The sequence below is a fragment of the Pseudoliparis swirei genome, chromosome 1 (assembly GCF_029220125.1).
Source record: "Pseudoliparis swirei isolate HS2019 ecotype Mariana Trench chromosome 1, NWPU_hadal_v1, whole genome shotgun sequence".
Lineage (NCBI taxonomy): Eukaryota > Metazoa > Chordata > Actinopteri > Perciformes > Liparidae > Pseudoliparis > Pseudoliparis swirei.
The window spans coordinates 11,090,091-11,111,538 of NC_079388.1; the positions used below are offsets into that span (position 1 = coordinate 11,090,091).

Below are 21,448 nucleotides of genomic sequence, written 5' to 3' on the forward strand. Positions count from 1 at the left end.
TGATCATGTGGTTGTATAGGCGAGCAGGGATTTGACTATCTTTTCTCTGGAATTATCTGTCTTGCTTTGTAAAACATCTGCGTGCAATCATCCTAAAAGGCTACAGCCACTACTGCCAACTCACTGCAGTCTCTTTCCTTATCTCTGGGAAGGCAGTTGATAGGTGTGTCTTTGCGTGGATGAAGAGGAGAGGGGAAGCGAGCTTTACTCAGAGGGGTTTGAGAGTTTATATCGCTGGTTCAGGGAAGCCTAAATGGAGCTGCAGAATCAGACTGATCTGAGGTCAGTTTGTCTCAGGAACAGGTTCACCACAAGCTTAGTCTGTCTGTCTGTTTTCACCTCTTATTCTTTACCTTCTCTCCACCCACACACTCACTAGTTAATTATATATGTTAATATGTGTTTTCTGTTTTTAAATGTGCATTCCAGATAGCCTTACTAAGTGTGTGAATAATGGTGTCTGTCTATATGTTAATTCAAGTTCACAGAGTATTCAACCAAAAGCCTCAGGCGTGTTTGGGTTCGGTCTTAACGCCAAAAAGATGAAACGGTTATGTCTCTCATCTGGGTGGCCCCTCAAACAGACGTGGTGTGTGATGGAGTACTAATTGTAAATGCGATCTAATTCCTAAAGAATGCATGGCTCGAAAAGACTACATGTGGTTCAGCTCAGCGTTCACGCTGACTTGAACTGCTGCTTTGTGTTTCTAATTGAACACGGTAAACCTCTGCCACTCTCCATTGTGTTTGCAGGCAGACGAAAGAGTGCAGGTGAACATTGGCCACTATTCAAGTTTTACAGTTTTGTTGTTCAGTTATGACAAAATGGTTCCCTCTTGTCCAGAAAACTGGAAAAGTTTGGACCAATGTGTTGTTCACTGTGTGCATTGCACACTCGTAATTAGGGCCTTGAAAATGAACTAATTTGCAGTGTATGAATTGGATGGTGCAGCCACTCTCCTATTTCTGCGGTTTCCGTGTACATGTTAACCATCACAAGTTGCCACTGTATTATGTTTGGGAAAAGGAGGCTCAGCTTTAACAATGGGATTCACATTGAATGCTAAACCCAAAGTGAACATATTTACCAAATCCCAGTGAAGGAGAACAAAATACCATTTCACTTGTTTATTTGGCTCGCTCTATGACTCACTAGTCACCAGTGGTGTGAGCCAAATAAGCGAGTGACATGTTAATATTGTGTCATCCTTGAATTTAAACTATGGGATGTGCTACCTTTTCACTTTTCATTAGTAATATTCTGCTGTAGTGTAACAGACTCTAGGGCACGGCAGCAGCCAGGCTCTAGAGACAGACTTAAATCAATTACAATATTGCACACAGAGGCATAGAGGAGATGGTGTTAGAGAAAAGAACAAGTCAAGGAAAAGTGGGATGCAGATGTGACATGTTCTACTTTTTATTCTCTTGCTCCCTTCCCCTCTCCCCATCTATCTTTTACCACTTTCCTCCAGGCTTCCTTGTCTCTCTATTCATGTCCTTGTATTGCAACTCCAGTCTGGCAGCATTAAACTCCCATCTGCTTGCATCCAGATTAAAAAGAATTTGCCCAACCAGTGAAGTGCATGTTCAGTGTGACTCTCTCTCTCTCTCTCTCTCTCTCTCTCTCTCTCTCTCTCTCTCTCTCTCTCTTGTATTTTGGGGAAGACGAAAGCAAAATGTCTGGAGACCTCCAGGAGAAATGCACATGGATAAGACTGCAAACATTGCCCTGGTCCTTTTAGGTGCAGCTCTCCCTGCAACAATGATCCCTTTGTACTCTAACGGGCCAAAATGAGACCGGGAAGTATTCTTTTTCCTGTTTACTTTAACAAAGTGATCCATATGCTGTAGAGTTTGTGTAATGAGAGCAACGATGCGAGCTGTACAGAAACGGGAGGCTACCAAAGTTACACAAATTGAAATTATTTTTCAAATTAACAAGGACAAGCTCTCCTCGTCTTCTCCTTTTCACACATGAAATACATTATTATTAGTAGTAAATTAAACACTCATATCGGCGCCCACCCACTCAGGCCTGGGTAGACAAAAATAACAAATAATTCTGCTGTCATGATAGTTGGACAATAATCCTTCTTTGATGAACACACCCACATCCACACATAACTTATTTTGAGCTAGACTGCCAATGGCTGAATGCATTGTGAGTTTCTTTGCTATTAATTCTGGATTCAACTTTACCTCTAATCTCTTTTCTCTAGAAAACTGTTCTTTTTGAGCTGTTATTCTCCTCAGCAAGCTAAGAGAGCTTAAATGAATCAGAGATGTGATTCAGACAAAGAAGCAGGTCTTATATAACAGTTGCCAAGCAAGGACTTATTCTTATGAATAGCTACAATGTGTGTTACGGATGAGCTTGCTCACACTCACGTGTATCTTACTGCCTTTGTGAAGGATTTCTTGCAGTTATTAAATGACAACGTTGACAATTGGAAAGAGACTTTTGATTGATCCGTTTTGAGCAAACCGGATTTTTCTTCCACAAGTACATCCATTCATCTCCAGGTTCATAGAATGGCATTATCCAAGAATCGATACAGAATAAAAAACATGCAGAGAAAGAATGACTCAGATAACTCCAAACTGACTCAGAGAAAAACCATTCAATGAAACTCAGTAGCCATGGCAGGCAGCCACAGATGTTTCCAGTTTGTGTTACCCTCTGATTTATAGTTGCTCACTGTGTCCTTGAGGTGCTAGTTTAGATTTCCTGCTCTGTTGGTGTATTGTTATGCTCAGGGTGAGCAGTTGATCTCGCCTCTATGACCTTGAAATTGACCTCCTAATTATGGACAACAAAGAGGTGTGAGGTGGATGGTTGGGAATGACTGGTTGTGTGCCAGGGGAGAAAGTGAGAAAAGGGGGATGAACAGCCTCCGCTGTGGACTTTATCAGAGATTGATGAACTACGTATGTGTAGCAGCAGCGTGAACACGCTTCATTTATGACCAGAGGTATGTCATTTCCCCCACATCAGGGACGACAGGGAGTTTGTTTGACAAATTCTTCACGTAGCCCATTTGTCATGAATACCAGAATGTGCACCACAAGTTGAGCCCTAAATGTATGACATAGATAGTAGAAAAAGCCCTTTCTCTTGATAGCAAACCCTTGTGAAGCTAAGCCAACCAGCGAGCCCTGTCAATAACACATCTGCTGGACTTTGAAAAAAAGCAACATTTGTGCTGCAATGTAATAGTGTGTAAGTCCTCAGTGGAGCTGTGAATGCTTTGGGATGGATGCTGCTTGGTTGGTAGAGCTCATTGGCATTCAAACACTGCTGGAGTGCTGCAGACAGCAGCATGAATGTCAAACCTAAAGTTGACAAATGAACTGAGAGCAGCTTCAATGAGTGAGCAGGTGTCTATAAGGAGTGAAGCTGTCTATCTGTTCCATTAAGTAGCAACATATGTAATGACTTAACAGTTGGCATGTATGTCTGGTCATATTGTACGCTTACGATGTATCCAAAAATGTCACTTGACACCAAAGTAGTACTTCAAATTGAATCTACACTATGTTTTAAGGGTTTTATCAACACATCTCTGTCTCTGCTAAATAAAACTGAAACAAGTTAATCCTGTCACACACACACACACACACACACACACACACACACACACACACACAATGGCCTCTCTGATGCGATGGCACTGTTTCAATATTATGTTCTCTCCACCCTGCTCTGTTCCTGTTTGCACAGCCCAGTAAATGCACCCACCTAGTAATCTCTAATGGAGGAAATTCCAGTCTGTGGGTTTCCTCTGCTCTGTCCCTGTCTCTCTTTGTAATTCACACAGACTTTTTCACTGTTGTTTGTCTTTCACAGGCACAAAGTGTAAAACTAACTTCACCCTCCGCTCATCTGCTGGCATTTACAAGAAAATACTTCGCACAGGAAGATCTGTAATCAGGCTTTCTCTGACTGTCCCCCACTCTGTGAGTGCTGCTGTTTGTGTACCTGCACACGTGCAGTCACGATGGTTTCTCATGCTCTGACCCCCTGAAACACTGTTCATGAGAGCCACCATCTCTCTGCATGTCCAAGCCGTCTGGGAGACTCATTCCTTTCCCTGAATTCAGACATCCATGCACACATGAAAATACCACCCATACACCTGTGCAATGGAGTCCTCCAGAAAAGCCAAGGACGGATACTTGAAGTATCGGACATGTTACGTCAGTCTGTTTTATAACTTGAAGCCCACCTAAAGTCGAACAACTTTCAATATCATAACGTAGACCTGAATCATGTGACACTCTGCCCCAATTCTTTTTTTCTATTCTGTTTTTGAAAATATTCTTTGGCTCCCTTGAGTCAACTTCTTCTTTCTATCCTTATTTCTTCATGTCTCTTTTTCATGATTAAAATGTAGGACTTATGTGCTTTTTAGAAATTCCGCCATTATTTCAATGAAAGTGTTTGTTTGGGATTGAACCGAACTATCAACTTCAATGTGGCCTTCATTGTTTGACAACTTTTGCAGCACATTTTTCTGTGTTATGCAGATTTTTTTCCAAACCAGAAAGTAATCTTTTTTCTTCTTCTTATACATCTCCAGTTAAGTTAAATTTCTCAGTAATTTGAAGATAGAAAGTCTGACACAATTTTGTTATTTTTCTGTCTCTTAATAGCATGGTAATGTATTGACTTGCGTGGTGCTAATGAGCTTGTGAGGCCCTGTGAAGCATCAACATTACTTTGAAACTCTTAAAGCTTGTTGAAACTCTCAGTGTGGATGATGTGTGATGTACAGTTGTAATGTGGGTCATGTCTCAAAGGGCTGCTGCTCAAGAGGAAGGCTGACTCAGGATCATTTAGCATTGTGGCATTGAGATTGAGGAGGATTTGCACTGCAGCAGGTTTATGGTCCCACTCTAGTGGCGTGCTATTGGCAAGCATGAACTTGCATTAATGAAGACAAATAATATTTCTTCACCACCTAGTAATCGAGATTGGCATTTTTCACAATCGTTTGACAAATTTCACATGATTAATTGATAGGTTGAAAAATAATCAGATCAACTAAAAGCTACAATGTGATTTCATCTGATTAAAGCGAAAGACAATTAATTAAAGACTATGTTGGTTCTATTTTGATTGGTTTTGTATATTAAGCAAATATGCAAACTATTTGTTGGCTTACGGTTCTCAAATGACAGAAGGTGCTGCTTTTCTTGGTCTTTCACTGTGGTATTCTTTTAATATGTTGGACTGTTGATCAGTAAAAACAAGAAATTTAAAGATTGAGTATTAAATTGATGAAAAGATAATTAATCTACCTTGATAATTGTATTTGGTTTGATTCTCAAGCCAAGCTCAGTACCCAGATGGCAATAACCTTAATATCATATTTGGGCACAGTGCTGTGTGGGTGCTATCTATCAGCTGCTGATCTAGAAAACTATCCTGTCCACTTTCCAAGAGATTATTGTGTTACACAATGTCAAATATATCTGAACACATTTCAAAGGATTTCATTCAGAATCGTTTGTGAAACAAAACAGGTTCCCTGTTCCCGCGTCAGGGATGCTGCTCATTCAAACAGCTGGCTGAGCTGTGTTCAGCGTGGGTTCTGTATCCCACAAAGATAGATTCCCCACTTGGACCACCTGCAGCTGTGGACCAATTAAAATCACCACCCATCACTCCCTGACCCATTAGGTTTGACTCGCATACACCCACTGACACCCACAACGAGAACAGCTGGAGAGAGTGAAAGCAATCAATGAATAATTGATGATAATTGGCTCAACCCATTCATAATTCATACCCTCAATTATCACTAAGAGGCCCCACCTGAGTTTGGTGTGTGTGTTTCTGTGTATCATATCTCGTCTCGTGTATATCACAGAAGACGTGTGTCCATGTCAAAGCCGCTGTGTTTGTTACTGCTGTTATTTCCAATTTCATGAAACATTTGGGAAGAGTTGTTGCAGATTGGGCACATGTTTGTACTGCAGACATGCAAAATGTTATCTCCCCTGGTAGCTGTACAGGCACGAAGCCCCTCTCTCCTGTGCGTGCTCCAGACTCAACATGCACCCTTATCGTTTGTCTGGATACAATTGGAAATACTTACACTATCAAACAAGTAGTTGTGATTCTCGATAGGCAATGATAGGCATGCAAGTTGTCTTTTCATTTTTCCCCCTCCCTACTTTTAGATGGGTGGATGGAAAATTACTAGTGCTGTGAAAAATAACGCGTTAACTCAGTTAATTAAATTACAGGTTTAACTAGTTTTTTTTTTTTACGCATTTAACGCATGCGCAGAATGAGCTTCCAATCCGTCTGTTGTTGGTCGTCTCTCCAGCAGCATGTCATTCTGTCTCTAGTGTCGCGTTAACACGACTCCGATCTCCGTCTCGCGCGCCGCAGAGCTCGGATGCCGGCGTGTGCGCGCACATCGGGACGAAAAAAAGTCACTTGCAAAATGAGCTTCCAATACACCACTTCAATCTGAACTATGTCCGCTCTCATGCAGACGGTCGTGCTGTTCATCGGTAATTATCCTTCCGCAGGTTCACCTCCGGAAACCTTGTTACGACTTTTACTTCCTGTAGATCAGGGGTCTCAACACGTCGATCGCGACCTGCCAGTCGATCGCGGCGTAGTGTTGGTAGATCGCATGACATTAAAAAGATTGGCCCGCCCCCTGACATGTTCTCTAGAGCACGTCTTTGTTCTTTTATCAAACTAAACGTCTGTTGTTGATCGTATCTCCACAGCAGCATGTCATTTATGTCTCTTCGCGTTGCGTTAACACTTATCGATCTCCGTCTCGCTCGCCGCAGAGCTCCGTGCGCGCGCATCGGGACCGAGCAAAAAAAAAGTCACTTGTCAATCTGTCCACCTGTCCGTGTCCGGGCCGGTGAGGTTTCAGCTTTGCAGCGGTGTCCCCGTCGTCCCTTTCATCACGGCCCAGTTCATGAAGAAAACCCACACAGTCAGTTTGCCTCAGCAGCTGCTAAAGGAAGACTAGAGGCCTTTAGATTGTATCATGGTGGAGTTAATGGTTGACAAACAAGAGAAAAATGTTCTGTTTAACCCTCCTGTTACCTTTACATTTACTAACATATTTTACCCTCGGGGTCAATTTGACCCCAGCAATTAAAACCTCCAGAAAATTATTAGAATTAATATTGCTTCCCAAGTTTAAGTGTGAGGTACTTTATGTTTGTTTGTTGACTACCTAAATAGCCCTTTAAATAAATAAAAAAGTTGATATTTCTTATATGTTTGACACAGTGAAAAACAGCCTGGGGTCAAATTGACCCCAAAGAACACCGACATTAAACATTGAATGGGGTCAAATTGACCCGAAAGGTAACAGGAGGGTTAAACATTCTGTTTAGGATGAAGATGTATTTATGTTCCGAATGGAAGAAAACTGCTAAATAACTGCTGAGTTGCAGCACCATTGTATAGAAGAATGTATAAATGTATATATCCGTCTTTTGTCATAAATCTCTATGTTCTCACAAAATATACCGAGAATATCGGTAATATGTGATTAATCATGATTAATCCACAGAAACCTGTGATTAACCCGATTAAAAATTTTAATCGTTTCACAGCCCTAAAAATTACCAAACTATGCAGGGGCTAGATAGACTGGCTACAACAAAAGTAAAGAATGTGTCTTAAAATACGTCTCCCTCATTTTCCTTTCTCCACACTTTTCTGCAGATCACAACTCTGATCAACCATAAGGACAAGCCAAAGAAGTCTGAGCGTACCCAGGCGGCCATACACCGGGTGGGCCAGGCAGTGAATGTGGCTGTGGGACGCTTTGTCACCGTCGGGGAGGCCATCGCCACAGAGAACCAAGAGCTCAAGGATGAGATGGGTCAAGCCTGCTTCGAGGCACGAAGAGCAGGTGGGTCTCTTTCGCCGGTTCAGATGCTGTGAATTATGAATTTCTGTCCCTAAACTCAACACATTGTTGAGTGTTTCTCTTCACTTATTTTGTGGTCACACAGAATATAATAATGTCATAAAACATTGTGATCCTCACAGTGGAGACCACCCATGGCTTCATGGTGTTAAAAAATGGCCATTGAGGGTGTTATAGTGAGTTAACAAGACCAATTAGTGTTTATTTGTTAAGATAGATGTTAGGCGTTCCCTTTAGACCTCCGTGTTATCAAATTTGAGCTAGTTTAGATTTGTCTGAACAGCCTGGCTATCAGCTGCATCACACCAGAGGACATCCAGGTTGTTCTAAATACATTGTAGTTATTAGGTTAGGAGTAAAGGCAACAGTACAACTTCACCCAGGGGTGCTGTGTAGAATGAGAGAGTATGCGACTGCACTAGTTTAGAAAGCACTGCATAGATTATGATAGACGGTTGAATTTCCTTTCCTTCCCATTCTAAAGGCAAGGTTGAGTGATGTGTGGCAACCTGTCCTCTCCCAAATGTGCACATCTGCAAAGATAATCCGTTTAATGGATCTATATGGATATATGAAGGTTAAAACCGTAAACAACTGAGATAAACCAAGAGGTACAGAGGATTGTAGGGGGGTGGGGTTGGGGGTGGAAACAGTGACAACGAGTCTGAAGGAACAAGAATGTGTGGATCACTTTTTCACAGGACTGTCAGCTTTTATTGAACCGGAGGAACAAGAAGTGATGGTTTCGTCAGGAATGTGTAACCTTTTTCCATTAAAATGCTCTCTAAAAGTACACACTCAAGACAAACATCAACCCTGTATCTTCCTGTCAGTCTAAACTTCATTGTAATCCTTAGCTTAGATATGTTGACACCACTTGCTCGGTGAAACAAATCTTTATATTAGAAAACGTACTTCTGATCAGGCAAAACAAGGGCCTCATTTACAAAATTACAATTGATAAGAATTTAGACGCAACAGCATGATAATAGGTTTATGTTGGGGGAACCAGCTTGTGTAGTAAAGCGTCTAATCCTCGCACAGCGGTGATTTGTAAAGACGGCTAAAACTCAGACAAAGAGAGTAGTGATGGGAGGAGGCGAAAAGACTGCTGAGAAAATGTCTGAATGCGTGTGTGTGTAGAGGTGAGGCCAAGTGAATTATGTGTGTGTGCTTGTGCACATGTGTGGATGTCTGCACCCACTGCGACTAATTTATTCTAGTTTTCTTCTTTTTTTCTTCTTAGGGAGGTGTTTTTACAGCTTTCACTTACACTTCTCCTGACAGACACAATACAACTGTTCCCTGAGTTGAAAAATATGAAACTTTGTGTTCTCTGACCTCTTCTTTCTTTTCTGGAGAGAGAGGTCTAGTTAGTTAAGGACTGGTGTTTTTCCTCTGCCTCGCCGCAGGGAGAGTTTAATCAGGCTGGCTTCAGCCTTGTCTGCTCTAATTAATTAAATAAAGGCAGGTTGGAAGCACTAGTTTAATTAGATGCCATCCATCATCAGAGCGATGCAGAGATCCAATGAGGCAGGTCACTGAAGGCAATCTGTGTTGGATCTGTCTCTGTCCCTTCCACTCAGTCTCTCAGTGTCATTCTCACTTCTGCACTCTTCTGTCTTACTTTTTCTTTCTTTCTCACAAAGATTGTTGAAGTCATAGCAGGTACAATATGTGAGTGTTTAAATACAGGACCACAGGTGTTGGTAAAAAAAAGAAGAGGGTATTGTTTGTATTGTTAGCATGCCAACATTTGCTAATTTTCATTAAACAGAGGAACAGCTGAGGCTGTTGGGAATGTCACTAGTTTTAAAGGTAGTTTGGCCAAAAGTATTGGAAGAATCAAAATGTTGATTTGGTGATGGTACTAGATGAAACATTAAGTAATCCAGAGAGGGGGACATGCATGTGTGTATCAAGTTGCATTGCAATCAACCAATAGACAGACAGACAGACAGACATTGCCATCCATTGAGTCATGAAAGATTGACTGCTTGCATGTGCTGTACCACCACATCAAGGATCGCCCTTTCAAGTTTTCACTTATGAATAATAAATGTGTCATACAGAAAAAGGACAGATTTTTACAGTGAACAGAGGCTCCAAAGGTTTTGAGTACATATGATAACTGAAGGACCAGAGGAGTAGGAAATGGCTCTGTTTAAAATGTAAGCTGCATGACCCGATAGAGACATCGCCGTATCCCCAGCACCCTCATTTATAAATCTCTTTTTCTGGGAGATTTCCCCTACCTTTCCCACTCGCTCTTAACTCTGGCCCATTTTCCTCTTATAGGGACTATTTAACTGATGGGATTTTAGCTTTTTGGGGGCTAATATGAGCAGGTTAGAAAGAGAGAAAAGGGAAAGATGGAATCTAAATGAATATTTTAATTCAAGAGTAAATTCATGCTTGGCATGTTTATTCATTGCATTTCAGGGCCTTGGTAGTCTCCAGTCTCTCAAAAAGCATGCCAGTATTGATTAGGGCAGGCTGGCATAGCTGTCATAGCACTGTACTGAATATATATATATATATATATATATATATATTTCAGCCTGTCTCTGAAAATACGTTCTCCCAGAGGTGAAGAGAGTCAGATCGGAAGAACAATGTGCAGTTATGTTGTCTGGCTTAATTTAAAGGGCATATCAGTTGGCCAGCCATCTTTCCATTTGCTTCCTCTTGTCTGGATCTAGATCTCAGTGGCAGCAGGCAAAGCAAAGAAACCCAGAGGTCTTTCTGGCCAGTCACATCCTCCAGCTCTTTAGAGGGAATCCCAGGGCGCTCTCGGGCCAGATGGGATATGTTAACCCTGCAGCATGCCCTGAGTCGGCCTCCCCAACCGGACATTTCCTGAATCATCTGACAGGCAGATAGAAAAGTCCCATAAACTGTCGAGCTCAATCTTATCAAAATATGCACACGCCTAGAAAGACAGCTGTATGGATGTCCACTTCCAGTTAAGAAAGTGTGTTTTAGTTTACACGTTTGTTCCAGTGTGCACTATGCGTGGAGGAAGCCTTGTGCAGATTAAACATTTGGGAAAAAGAGAACACTGGATTGGGATCAGTACTCCGTATCTGCAGTTAACGAGAGTTTATGGAAATGAAACAGCAGGAGAGAAAACATCCCGAGACACAAACATAATTTATCAGCCTGAGCAGTTGTTGCACCAAGCAGTACCTTTCTCTCCTGTCTTGTAGGTGATGCCATAGCCCAGCTGACTGATGTGGGACCAGCCTTGCCGCCCCAGTCGGATGGACTCGTCACAGTGTTCAGTGATAGGACAGGGATGGTGAAGGCTGCCCGCTTGCTCCTCTCTTCAGTCACTAAAGTCCTGGTCCTGGCTGACCGCATCGTCATCAAACAGATAATCACATCGCGAAACAAGGTGAGACATGCAAATGTGGATATGCACAAGCTCGCTTGCTTCATCTCTCTTGCACACAAGCACACGCGCACACATACACATGCATACGATCCACGCATACATACACACACACACACACACCTCCGCAAACTCCACCCGGAGTCTTTTATTTCCTAATAGATAAGCAGTGGCTCTCTGAAGAAGTACTCTGGAGGTAATTGAAGGGAAGCAGCACATTTAGCGACCACATAAAAACACAGAGCAAGAACCTGTCCCTCTTCATCGTACCTGGCTATGCTCTTCGCCAGACAATGTGATACGGATGTAGCTGTAGACTGAGCCAAGAATGGAAACAGGGGGCCTAATTATGGCTGGTTAGCCTCATCTGAACAGGCAGTCGACAGCCCCTTGCCCCCTTCTATTACTGGCAAACACAATTACATCTCTTCCTTCTCTTTATCTGGGGAGAATAAAAGATGCTGCATTCTCCGTCGGAGACTGAAAACACACCTTTTCCGACTATATCTGGATTAAAACACAGATTGCACAGTGGGCACAGATAGCACTTACTTTACTTACTTTTGTTTTTTTACTCTATGTTGAGGTTGAGGAAATTCTTGTTCTTGTTTGTTTGTTTTTTGTACTCTAGGTTGAAATGCACTTGTGTTATAAAGTCGCTGGATAAAAAAGCTAAAATGACATGTAATGTAATGTAATTAGCGCTGCCAGCTAGCCTGCCATTAGCAGCCATATAGGCTACTATTAACTAAAATACAGGTTAGGAATGACTTAATCTGGTGTTTTTATTTGAGAACATCACAGATACAATAACACCAATTTGAACTGTTAATACTACAAAAGGGAGAGCTGGAGTAACACAGAAATAGGATATTAAAATTGAATATTGAAATGTAACACAGTCAAATAACCTTTATTCTTGGTTCTGCTGTAAGGCGAGGCATCACTCTTGGGGTATGAATAGATCGGAAATAGGTTGTTACAGTGTGGAAGGATTTCAAGAACACAAGCTTATGTTCATCGTGGTACTCTGATTTTTTCACTCCTCTCAGGTCCTGGTTACCCTCGACCATCTGGAAAGAGTCAGCACCTTCCAGGAATTCGTACAGATATTTAGCAAGTTTGGCAACGAGATGGTGGAGTTTGCCCACCTTACGGGAGACAGACAGAACGTGAGTAGCATGTGAAGAAAAACCAAATCTCTTTAGTGCCAAAATCATCCACACACTGTAACGTTCGTTCAATAAATGAATAAATCGTGTCGATCTTGTGTTTGTGAACATGTAGTAATGTGCCCATTTTTGCAACACCATGGACATTTGTTTATTCATGTAGATGTAATCTTCTCATAAGCTGTGCTTTTCTAAACATTGTATTCTGAATGTGAAAGCAGGTGGTGGAGTTGGACTGTGTAACCTGCAGCACTTACAGACCCAGAACAGTTCAATAATTCAGGCATCAAATATTTACTACTCCAAAAAACTAAAACATTGAAATAACAAGGATTCTTGCTGGCTTATCTTATTTCGACCAATATTTGTTCAAACTCATCTCTCAATCCATAAGATAAATGTAAAGGTTGATGTGACTCATACTCCTCATACACTGTTTACATTACGATTCATTGCTAATATAAATTGAGCCTTCTCTCCGCACTATATTATCTTAGGCTATAGCACATTTGCAAAACATAAACTTTTGCTTTGAGCTTTTGAAAAAACATCCAAATGAGGGTTTTTAACCTTGTTTTGTCAAAGACTGCGAATGCTTCTTTGATGCATACATTCAGCTAAAGGCCTTTGTCTGCAGAAGCTGATGTAAAGTGCGCCGGCTGTGCAATCGACCATCTCTCTTTCTGAATTTTTTGGACACAAGTAATTTCCCTCACCAATGCAACGCGGCTCATTCGAGCGCATGTACAAGCACACAGCCCTTTAGGAAATCTACCATCTCCTACTATTGAAGCCAGATGAGCACAGAGGCAAAAATAATGACAGATAATCACATCGTCTTTGTAATCCACAGCACAGTAATGCGAGAGAAGTTGATTCAGCTGCCTTTTTCCAAATACCTAATACGAGCTGTCTTTTTCTACTTAGAAAAACATGGGTGGGAATGCAGCAGCCTCTTCTGTCCTATACTCTGAGTTTTTATTCAGAAGTTTTCATATGTTTGTAAACTTAGTAATCTGTGTCACATGCGTGTGTCTTTTCATACCAGCATGAAAAAAGAGATGTGTTGCTCACTTTTGAGGCTTCATGTCCCTAGGACACCCAGAGAGTTCTTAGATGTTACAACTGAAGTAAAGCCACCCATTGCCATCTGGTGTGTGTGTGTGTGTTTGTGTTTGTGCTGCAGGACTTGAAGGATGAGAAGAAGAAAGCACGGATGGCAGCAGCCAGAGCCGTGCTGGAGAAATGCACCATGATGCTCCTCACGGCTTCTAAGGTGAACAGCTGGTGCACCGACACTGGACCTCTGGGCAAGGGTTATAGATCACGTCCAGATTAAAGATTTACAGCCTTCTCAAGTTGTATTTTATTTCATGGCTTCTCAAATACTGTGACCAGTGGTAATGCTCAAAACTGAAAGCCACAATATCATAGAAAACTCCTAAGAGAGTCAATAATCATGGTGGCAAAACATGAAAAGGGCTGAAAGTTGAAGAGAGTAGAGGAGGCCGTGAGTTTTGACATTTCACATCGAATTCCTTCCAAAGACCTGCCTGAGGCACCCAGATTGCGATTCGGCGCGGATCAACAAGGATGCTGTATTTCACCGGATGCGCTGTGCCCTGGAGCAGGTCATCGAGATAGTCACCGAGGCACGGAGCTGTGGGGAGAACAAGATCCTTCCCGCCAGCATCTATAACGGCATCAAGGACTTCAAGGTAGGATCAGAAATTGAGTGAAGGTGTCCGTGAAGTTAAGAAATGATCCTCTTGTGTGCTTAACAAAGTAGATGTTAGCTACCAATATGTAGGACCAGACCTATCTGTTATATGCTCTGGTTAATATGGTTGGGTCAATCACCATTAACCTTTGACTAATCCTCTTTGTTGTAAATTAAAGAAAGACAACCACAAAAAAGGGTTTTGAATGGGTCTTTTCCATGAGGTTAAAGAAGAAGAAATGATTTTAATTAAAGGGCTCAAGATATGTGTATTGCTTTTAATAGATGGCTTGTCATCTTAGGATACATAAACAGAGAGCATTGAACATAGATTTTTTTTTCAAGAAAAGAAAAGGATGAAACAAATGCATTAGGTTTTATGTTTTTCGAACTTGAGATGCTCTTTGCAGAATGTATTGTGCACCTTGGATAGTCCAAGGTGACTTGGGCTAAACCCACATCCCTTGAATTTGATGATGAGGTCATGTGCATAATGATAGTGAGATAATAAATGATGTCTTTTTTCTCTCCGCTCAGAACATTAGTTATTAGTTATGTATGAGTCAAACTCTTGTGTGTGTTGCCATCTCAATCCGCTCCTGAATTCCCAACCCTGCTCCTGCAGTTTAGCGTGGAGTGCCTGCGGGAAAACCTGAACTCCTCGTCCCCCCAGAGCATGGGCAGCCAGCTGGAGGCGCTGGTGGAGCGCACGGAGGACTTCACCGATTCCGCCTACACCAGCCACGAGCAGCGGCAGGCCATCCTAGGTCTGTGCCAGCTGGCACGCCAGGACACTCAGCAGCTGGTGCACACCTGGGCTGAGGCGGTATGTTGGGACCAGCCGGCACGCTTGCACAGATGCTCATACACCGACAGAAATTCTCATAAAAACATATGCTACGATATGAAGAAGAAGATTAAGTAACTCATATGTGAGACACTTGTAAAAGTATGATAATAAGATGCAAAACCAGAAGAGCTGTTGGTTGAACTACTGTTGTCGTGTAAGGAATTATGTAAATTTCGTACGGTTATGAACTAAATGTCATTTTTATGATCTTGTGTGTGCCTTTGCACATACACACAGTATGCTCCACAGACCGACACACATTAAGAATCATAAGCCTCCCCAGCTCATCTTTCTTCTTGCCTCCTCACTTTCTTTTCATACATCCCTCCTGGAACAACAGACCATAATAACCAACCTGAAAAACCACATTTACCAAGGCTCATTGAGTCGCATTGAGAAAAACATCACATGGTGTCCTGTGATTTGTCTCCTTGGCCTTCGTAATTGATGAACTTATGAAACACAAGTCCTTGTGTTTCAGTTTGTCGTTGAGTGTCGTGACTGCTTCCACATCGTTGTACAGTAGTGCTTCATCTAGCCTCTGGAGAATGGAAAAGACCAGAACACTGCTGTTTTTGAAACTCATCCGAATGTGTAAATATTCTTGGGTGTTCTGCACAGTCCAATTTGAGGTCTTGACTCTAGTTGTTGAAAGCGGAATATATGGTTTTCATTCGATTCATGGGTCTGGAAGTATAACATTTAGAAAATTGTTGTAAAGTATTTAAAAATAAATAATTAGGTTACGTCATTGTAGTTTGATTAAACAACAGGTCACAACTGTAAAGAGTAAAAAAACATGTTATAAAGAGCCCAAGTTCATTTTCCAAACTCTCCCAGGTAATAATGTTGCGTGGTGTGTGGCCATGTAAGACCATGTTACGTCTCATGTTGTATTCCCCTCTCTGTCTCACTGGAGCAGCAGTCTGCCCAGGCCAAAGAAGCCACAGAGGACATGGAGGTGGCCATCCTGAAGACATGCCACAGCGTCAGTGACCTCAGGCGCGAGGTGAGCAGCCGTCTCTCCGCTCTGCTCGTCTGCCCTCTGAGTCTGAAAAGATGTGTAAAGAGACACAGACAAGACTGGGATGTCTCTCACTAGATGTTCTGCCTCTGTGGTTGCTTTCCCACTTTCCTTTTTCACATCGCTCTTCAGCTTGCCTACCTCAACTATGGAATTGTGTCACCTCGGCTCCTCTTCTTTTTTCTTTGCCTCCTCAAATGCCACCCTCATTCATGTCTCCCGCTCGTCTTTCCTTCTTTTTGTGATTGCTCCAGCCTCCATTACTTTATCCTCTTTTTATCCTGCAATAAAATGTCTGATTCCTCCTCCAGCTCCATAAGGTGGCAATCATTCGGGCCTCCGACTTGCTCAAAGTTCATGGGGAGCAGTTGCCTCTACGGGCTCTCAAAGCTGCAGGCGCTGAGGGAAAACTGGAGGCAGTGGCGGAGTATTCGCGCACACTCACCGAGCAGAAGGAGCAGCTGGTGGAGGTCGGTAGGGGCAAAGGGAGCAAGGAGGCAGGGGGAGGTTTGGTGTAGTGCCACCAAGTCTTCAGTTGGCAAACTATATACTCAAGGAAATCTTTTGTGAGTTTTAAAAAATAATATTAAGTTTAAAAGCTGGTTTGCCTTGAGTTGCTAAAAACAGATTGAAAATACTGTGCGAGTAAACACAAAGAGCTTGAAATGAATGAACTTGGAGACTACATGTCTAATCTCAACCAAATGAAAGTCCTCATGAGGCTCTGTTATGCAAACAGGACAATGCCATGCAGGAGTTGTCATGTCTTTGTTCAGGGTCCAAACAAACAACAGAAAAAAACATTTCTTAACCTTAAAGCAACCTAAAATGCACTTATTATCTACTCACAAAGTTAAACACCATTACATTTCTTTTTTGTCTTTCTGAAACCAATAACGAAGAATGTACATTTTTCCAGTTTCTTTTGTAATTTATCAATGCACCCATGATCAAAACATGTACAAAATGATTATATAATATATATATTTATATAGTATAATTCATCCACTGTGATACAATTATGTATGATTGTGTTCTTTCAAGTAACTACTAATTTGGTATGAAGACATGGAGTTAGAACCTGCATCTATTTCCGACAGTGTGACTTACATACATTTTTTGTACTTCAGACGTGTCGTCTCCTGTGCCATGTGTCGGGGAACGAGCCTCTGGAGATTACCTGCATACACGCTGAGGAGACCTTCCATGTCATTGGTCCGCAGGTAACACCCAAACATGTTCTGGAGGGACTTTTATTTTTGTTCTATATTGATATAATAACCCATTGACTGACAGTAAGCAGGGGAGACAGGATCAGTCTGCAACGTAAAACAGGTTCAGATTGAACCTGAGACCCATTCATTTAAATTCAACTGCTTGCCAGTTTATCAAACTGGTCACACAGTGGTCTGAGAGGGAAATCAAAAATAGAGTTATATTCTACATAAAAAAAGACAAATTACCTCACGTCTCCTTAGCTGACCTTTGACACCTAGTACACTATCTAATTATGTTTGCTCTCGGAAACTATCCATGCCACTAATTATCCAGCATTGTAGAATGTTCCCGTCCTGCGGTACAAATGTCAGGCTCCGCTTGACTCTGCAGCACTCAAAGTTCAAAGGTCAACCAATCAATAATACGTCAGCATGGGGCGACAGGGGTGATGTGTGTCTGTATTGGCCCAAAGTAATAGAGGGGTGGCCCAGAGGGTAATTGGCTATTACATACTACACTGTAGGGAAAGGGTGTGGGATGTGTGTGTGTGTGTGTGTGTGTTTTGTGCACACTTCTTTTTTTAAAGTTGTAGTTGGAAATGAGTCATGCATCAGAAATGTGCTTAAATTAACTCATCAACCTCAATCCATTAATTTCGAAAACACGAGTTTGATAATAAAGCATTCAAGGCTCAATGCTTAATTTATTTGACCATATCAGCATAAACTTAACTGGTGAAAACCAGCAGTAACGTTAGTTACCGAACACATTGTTTTTTGGGCACATTAAATGACATGGTGTGAATGTCTTTTATTACTAATGGTTAACATTTAACTTCCTCTGGCCCATTTTATTTCCTACTTGCCTTTGTTTCATGGAGGGCTGTTGTGATTGGTCCAGTGTTGAGTGTAATGAGGGCCTGCGTAGAAAAGAGACTCTGATGTGAATGCAGAAAGTTGCTGTCCTGTTGTGGTGATGTTGATTAAAGAAGATTACCATATTCCAAGCCAACTGTAGCCAGTTTATAGAAGCCACAGCCCAGAGAGATGGGCCATAATAATGACTTGGTTAAGTTATTGTCCAGTTTACTTTGTGTATTGTGTAATGATTTCATTCAAAGCCAGTACAACAGAAAGGAAACAGCAGGGACCCCGACAAACTAGTACAGAACTCCAGACAAGCTGACGACAATCCAACAAAGGAACTGGGGTGGTATAAATGGAGACTGAGTCATGGGGAAGTGGGTACAGGTGACGACAGGGCTGAGGAGAGGCAGGCTTACATCTAGTTTCTCTGTCTTTCGCTAGTAATCGCGTAGTTTTTCTCCCGAGTTACTGACCAACTTTATTTAAATAGAACTTTTCTCATGTTGCAATTCTTCACACACTTCCCACTTAGATCATGTCGGCAGCCCAGACGCTGGCCCTCCACCCGTCCAGTAAGATTGCGAAGGAGAACCTGGAGGTGTTCTGCGAGGCCTGGGAGTCGCAGCTCTGTGACATGGCCCTGCTGCTGAGGGAGATCAACGACGTCTTTGAAGGCAGGCGAGATGCGTTTTTGTTTAGCTGTTAATGGATACTTTAGTGCACCTGTGTGGGTCAGCAGCACAAACACCAGAGAGGACCAGAGAGTCTTTCAGGAAGAGTGAGAAGAGAATGCAGGCACAAAATATGCTCTCAATCTAATTTGTGCCTGAAAGAATAACATGTTCTGATAAAACCTTGATGGTCATTTTGCCCTTGAACACTTCAATAACATTCATGAATTTGAGCAAAGCGAGCACATATCTTTGAAAAATGTATTATCATACACTGTGGGAAGCCTTTTGTAAGAGAAATGATGTCAATGACAATAAACACCCCTGCATTCATTCCTCCTCTGTACTTTCTTATTCATTATGGTGCTCAAATGATGGACTCTTACAAATCCGTTGTTCGTTTCCTCACTGACGGGCCTCCGTGACTGTGTGTGTATTTGCATTTACTTTACTATTTGTCCATGTACACACAGATCTATGTTTGTATCAACCTTGTGCTTTCACACACACTGTGAGCCTGAGAAATCTCAAAGACAGGAGGAATATGTTTCGGAAGACATCCAGGATGCGGTTGCTTTATTTTTGCAGTGCAGCTCAGCGTGTGATGGGATCAAATCCATCACACATTTGTATTGCCAAGAAGTCCAAATGCTGTGTTAAAGTGTTTGTTGCTTTTATTATTTTCTTGTAATCTTCCCCCTTGCACATGACAGAAGCGTTTATGGTACCTGTAAATGCGTATGAATAATATAATAATGCAGCTCCTGTTTATGACGAAAGATAAAAATGTTTCAAGGGTGGACAGTGAAGCAAAACAATTTCAGTACCACAGCTACTAAATAGCCATAACTGCCACCCTAATAATGTGTGTCAACATCTTTTTCATTCAAAGAGATATCTGCTTTTAATATATTTAAGCCTCTGCAGCGCCAACAGCTTTATTTCCTGTTGTTGTGAACGCAATCTCTCAGGAACTTCTGGAGAGAATTTCTTCAAATTTGGCATAAATGCCCACTTGGACTCAAAGATCAAATGTGTTGGTCGAAGGTCACTGTTACCTCACTTGACATATTTTAGTCCGTAACTCCGGTTTTATATGCTACTTATGATTACTACTCTACACAAATGTGTAGTGTATGAAGTTTTGGACAGACATAGCTGTAAACTGCAACTTAGTTGGTGGCATAGAGCTATTGAATCTATCTATTAGATTCCTTACGTGTTACCATGTGGTCAGAAAATCACAATTACTTTCTTCTCCTAGGAGACAAACAATCTTATTTGTCACTTCCCAGACCCGGGGTGAGTATCACAATATCCATCCTCATGAATATTCCATTGATCCATTATTTCGTAATCTTAATAATAATACCACTCTCTTTACCCACAGAAACACTCAGCGAACTTGAAGACTGCCAAGGCCGTCAAGTTGGACCCAGAGGTAGCGTACACCATACTCCTCTGGCTTTCACCACACGTGTGACAGTTTTCATCGCTGGGGAAACTTTGTGCCACTCGTTTGAAGAATTGACGGTGTTAATATGCTCAGAGGCAGCGATTATTTTGCTGAGCCGGCAGTTTTATTACAAACCACCACAGGAAGTAGGATTATGCTGATTATAGAAGTTATGGTGTTAACAAATTAAAATACGCTGTTTGCTAATATGAATTTTTCTGAAATGAGATGCATAATATTTCCCCTCGGATGACTTTGTGTGCCTTTCTGTGTGCGTGCAGGAGCAGACGAGCATGGCCAAGCTGGGCCTGGAGCTCCGTCTGCTGTCATCAGACGTGGACACAGAGGTGGAGAAGTGGGAGGAGCAGGAACACGACATCGTCCGGCAGAGCCAGAGCCTGGCCAGTATGGCATACGACATGTATCTGTTCACCAGGTGACTGCACAGCCGAAACACACTACACAGAAACACACACACATGCTCACATTGCATTCAATTCAGTTCTCAATATGGTGAAGCCTCTCAAGCATCCACATGAATCTCTTTCGAGGCTAACTGTTCATGAGATTCTCGAGCCCCCAGCTATCGATATTCACCAGGCATAGTTAGAGGCACTGGACATCAATGACTGATTTTGGCAATACAATTGTTTTGATTTATCTAAGTGTTTGTTTCCATCCATGATTCCTCTCCTCATTTTCTGTCTCCCACATTGATTCCCTAGAGGGGAGGGGCTGCTGAAAACAACCCTAGATCTTTTCCATCAAGCTGAGGTATGTGTGTCCAAATCTGCTAATCTTTCCACCTTCTGTTCTTTTTTCCTCCCATTTGATCAAAGTTGCACATTATTGCATCCGTTGTTTCATCAAGCTAAAGACATACTGTGGCAGACAGATCAATAGATTAGTGAATATCAGCATCCCCTCGCATCTGATGGGGTACGACTAGTAGGACTTGTCATTATGATGGAAACATAGCGCTGTGTGTCCCTGGCAACATTGGACACATGAGGTGATAACAAAGCGTGGAGGCGAGTGTCTATTGAATTGGGAATGTTCAGTAATTTGTAGAATCAGGGTCCAAAATGCTAACAGGATTATTTGTATTTCCATTTGGGGTGAGCGGTTGAGATAAGAGAGGAAGAGGAGCAGATG

The 21,448-nt window shown here is 42.0% G+C and overlaps 1 protein-coding gene across 1 annotated transcript in view; it reads left to right on the forward strand.

The window, feature by feature from the left end:
* Positions 1-21,448, forward strand: part of ctnnal1 (catenin (cadherin-associated protein), alpha-like 1) — a 42,689-nt gene that overhangs the window by 17,051 nt on the left and 4,190 nt on the right. The window contains exons 2-15 of the mRNA XM_056414762.1: positions 7,715-7,904; positions 11,132-11,319; positions 12,369-12,488; positions 13,675-13,764; positions 14,036-14,206; positions 14,834-15,034; positions 15,981-16,067; positions 16,394-16,552; positions 17,213-17,305; positions 18,699-18,840; positions 20,102-20,139; positions 20,228-20,278; positions 20,575-20,729; positions 21,019-21,067. Of these exons, the coding sequence (XP_056270737.1) occupies positions 7,715-7,904; positions 11,132-11,319; positions 12,369-12,488; positions 13,675-13,764; positions 14,036-14,206; positions 14,834-15,034; positions 15,981-16,067; positions 16,394-16,552; positions 17,213-17,305; positions 18,699-18,840; positions 20,102-20,139; positions 20,228-20,278; positions 20,575-20,729; positions 21,019-21,067 (1,734 nt within the window). The remainder of the gene's footprint in view (positions 1-7,714; positions 7,905-11,131; positions 11,320-12,368; positions 12,489-13,674; positions 13,765-14,035; positions 14,207-14,833; positions 15,035-15,980; positions 16,068-16,393; positions 16,553-17,212; positions 17,306-18,698; positions 18,841-20,101; positions 20,140-20,227; positions 20,279-20,574; positions 20,730-21,018; positions 21,068-21,448) is intronic.